The 2,779-nt window shown below is 40.3% G+C and overlaps 1 protein-coding gene across 1 annotated transcript in view; it reads left to right on the forward strand.

Annotated features, from left to right (window-relative positions):
• CWH43 (cell wall biogenesis 43 C-terminal homolog) overlaps positions 1 to 2,779 on the forward strand; it is a 74,217-nt gene that overhangs the window by 59,322 nt on the left and 12,116 nt on the right. Inside the window, exon 13 of the mRNA XM_006141468.1 lies at positions 2,232 to 2,293. Within this exon, the coding sequence (XP_006141530.1) occupies positions 2,232 to 2,293 (62 nt within the window). The remainder of the gene's footprint in view (positions 1 to 2,231; positions 2,294 to 2,779) is intronic.

Here is a 2,779-nt window from a genome sequence, read left to right on the forward strand (position 1 = left end):
GGCCTTCCTGGGGCTCACCTGTGTGTCACCTGTGACAGGGCTGTGGCAGTGGCCAGAGAGGCTGAGCTAGCCCCGCTCATGCCCCTGGGACCTCGGTGCTGGCCTCTCTCTCCACGTAGGCCTCATTGGGGCTGATTTGTGTGCTGTGGACCTTAGGGAAGTTACTTCGCCTTTCTGGGCCTAGTTACCACACCTGTAGAGTGGTGATTGTCATATCTACTATCCCATAGCGTTAAATCTCAGCTAATGTCTGCAAAGCCCTTAGCCTTACACGTATGTGTTGTGTGTACAAGATCAAATAAGATAAATATATAAAGGCATGGACATTTATACATCTAAGTATCAAAAAAAGAAGTCAAAGAGATGATATTTGCCAAGTCTAAGGAAAAACATACCATAATAAGGAAAGCCATTCTCATACTGTGTGCATGTGCATGTATGTGCGTGCATGTGTTCATTTGTGTGTGTAAGAGATATACATGGCACTCGGGAAGAGGAATTTGATTTGATTTTAATGTAATCCTCTCTTGGTTTCCATGATCATGTTCAAAAGCCGAGTCAAGATTAGCAGTGGGCTCTGCTTTTTCAATTGGGAAGTTTAGTAATGTGGAGAGCGTTTTAATCATAAATGCTTGGATGACCAGCTTTTTCTCTGTAAGAAATGAGCATTTAAATTCTGCAGTCTTAAAGTTTGACAGCATCTTTTCAAAACCAAATGAAATGTAACGATAGTTAGATAGATTCATAGCTCATTATTCCCCGTACATACAGTGAATAACTAAACTTTTATCTCTTCCCAGCCAGTGCCTCTTTTATTTATTTCCTTTTTTAATAATTGGAAGTTTTAAGTTTAATTAAAAAAAATTTATTATGGGGGGCCAGCAGATGTTGTGGTGGTTAAAGCACTAGACACTCTCACATGATAGACCAGTTCAAGTCCCAGATCTGGTGGCTTGCTTTCTCACTTTCTTTCTCCCTGATCAAATTAAAATAAATGAATGAATAAATAAAATTAAATAAAATAATTGTTTTTTAAAAATGTGTTACTGGGTCCAGCAGGTGGTATAATGGTTAATGTGCTGGATTCCCCAGGGTTTGAGCCCTGGACTCTGTGGCTTGAAACTCGTGCCAGGTGCATGTGCGTGCCTGCCCAAAATCCTGAGAGGAGAAGGGATTGTGTGTGACCATCCCCCGGGGGATAATTTCTTGCTTTCCCTCTCTCCCTCTCTCTCTCTCTCTCTCTGGCAAGCACACATGCCCTATAGCAAAAATCTCTCAGAAAAAAAGCGTGTTACAAATTTTCCATGTACACAAAGATGTATGTGTATACTATACGCAGTGATAAAGGTTAATGAACAATATCCATGTGTTCACCATCAAGCTTAAAAACACAAATTAAGAAATAAGTCATAAATGATTTAGAAATATGTTTTAAATGAAATTTTAACAGTAAAACTCAGAATTGGTAGAAAATCAGGTATATTTTTATTTAGAGAGTCTTTAAAAAGAAGAAAGTGGAGAATTTTCTTTCTCTCTATAAAAGCCCACATTCATTATCTTCCCAAAGCATTACAGGGAAAAAGTGTTCCTGTTCTTCTCTGATAAAAATAACCCTGGTCTTGGGTTTTCTACATCAACCAGTCTCACAATTGCTTCTGGAATGTGTTCATTCCCGTGGTTCAGCTTTACAAACAGACTGATGGCCTGCCGAATGCCGGAATTCACGCTAAGTAGCAGGCGGCCAGGAGTGACTGAGAACCCCTCTGCCTGGGACGGGACCGGGGAGGTCCTGCTAGCTGTGAGCATGAGGTGTAGTTGTGAGCAGGAATTACACAGGATGGCCATACCTATTTGATAACTGCAGTAAGCTATATAGCCCCAGCTAGGTGCTGCTTTATAGTGTGTTCATTCTGCTCACTGAGGTTTATGCTGCCAGTGCATGCTGGGAGGAGGGCCGTGGGAAGCTGCAGGCATCCAGGGATCATACTCGCTTACCTCCCTCCCACCCCAGACCACCAGCATCTAAAGTAGGAGCTGGACAGGCACACAGTAGGTGCCCAAGAAATACCTGTAGAATGAACGGCTAACATGGACCTTACAGGATCCATGGGAGCCTGGAAGAGAGAACAGCACGCACAAAGCAGTTATCACCGTAGCGCACATGGTTGTTGGCAGTTCAAACTAGAGCATTGTCTTGTATGCTTTAAACAGTCCTCTCTGCTCTTTATCAGGACATCGACAGCACAGATCCGGACAGATGGTGTGAATATATTATGTACCGAGGGCTGATCAGGTGAGCACAGGTGTTCGGATTTTGTTTTTCATCTAATATTACTGTGATCTTTGGGAAGGGGTCTATTCTAAAAGGAAACATGCTATGGAAGCAATTGATTTTTGCAACTTTTTATAAACATTGACTTGGCCGGCTAAGTTATTTAACATTTTTTCAGGGCATGACCTAATGATTTAAGAAGATATAAATAAATAAGCAAATTAAGTCTAATTCTATACCAAGTGCACTGGGTAAAGTATTAAGTGTAAGTACGTAACTGTCAACATGCTATAGGAATGGCACCATTTTTTTTTAATTTAAATTTATTTATTTACATTAATTTACTATATACATCATTGTAACATACAAAGTGAGATTTTTCCATTCAGAATACACTGTATATTGGTTCAATCAAGCACATCAACATACATGATATCATCCACAAATAATTTTCCATTTCTTGTTTCCTGTATATTTTGTTTTTTTTTTTTCCCCCACCCTTGATTC

The sequence above is a fragment of the Tupaia chinensis genome, unplaced genomic scaffold (genome assembly GCF_000334495.1).
Source record: "Tupaia chinensis unplaced genomic scaffold, TupChi_1.0 Scaffold000054_1, whole genome shotgun sequence".
Taxonomy (NCBI): domain Eukaryota; kingdom Metazoa; phylum Chordata; class Mammalia; order Scandentia; family Tupaiidae; genus Tupaia; species Tupaia belangeri.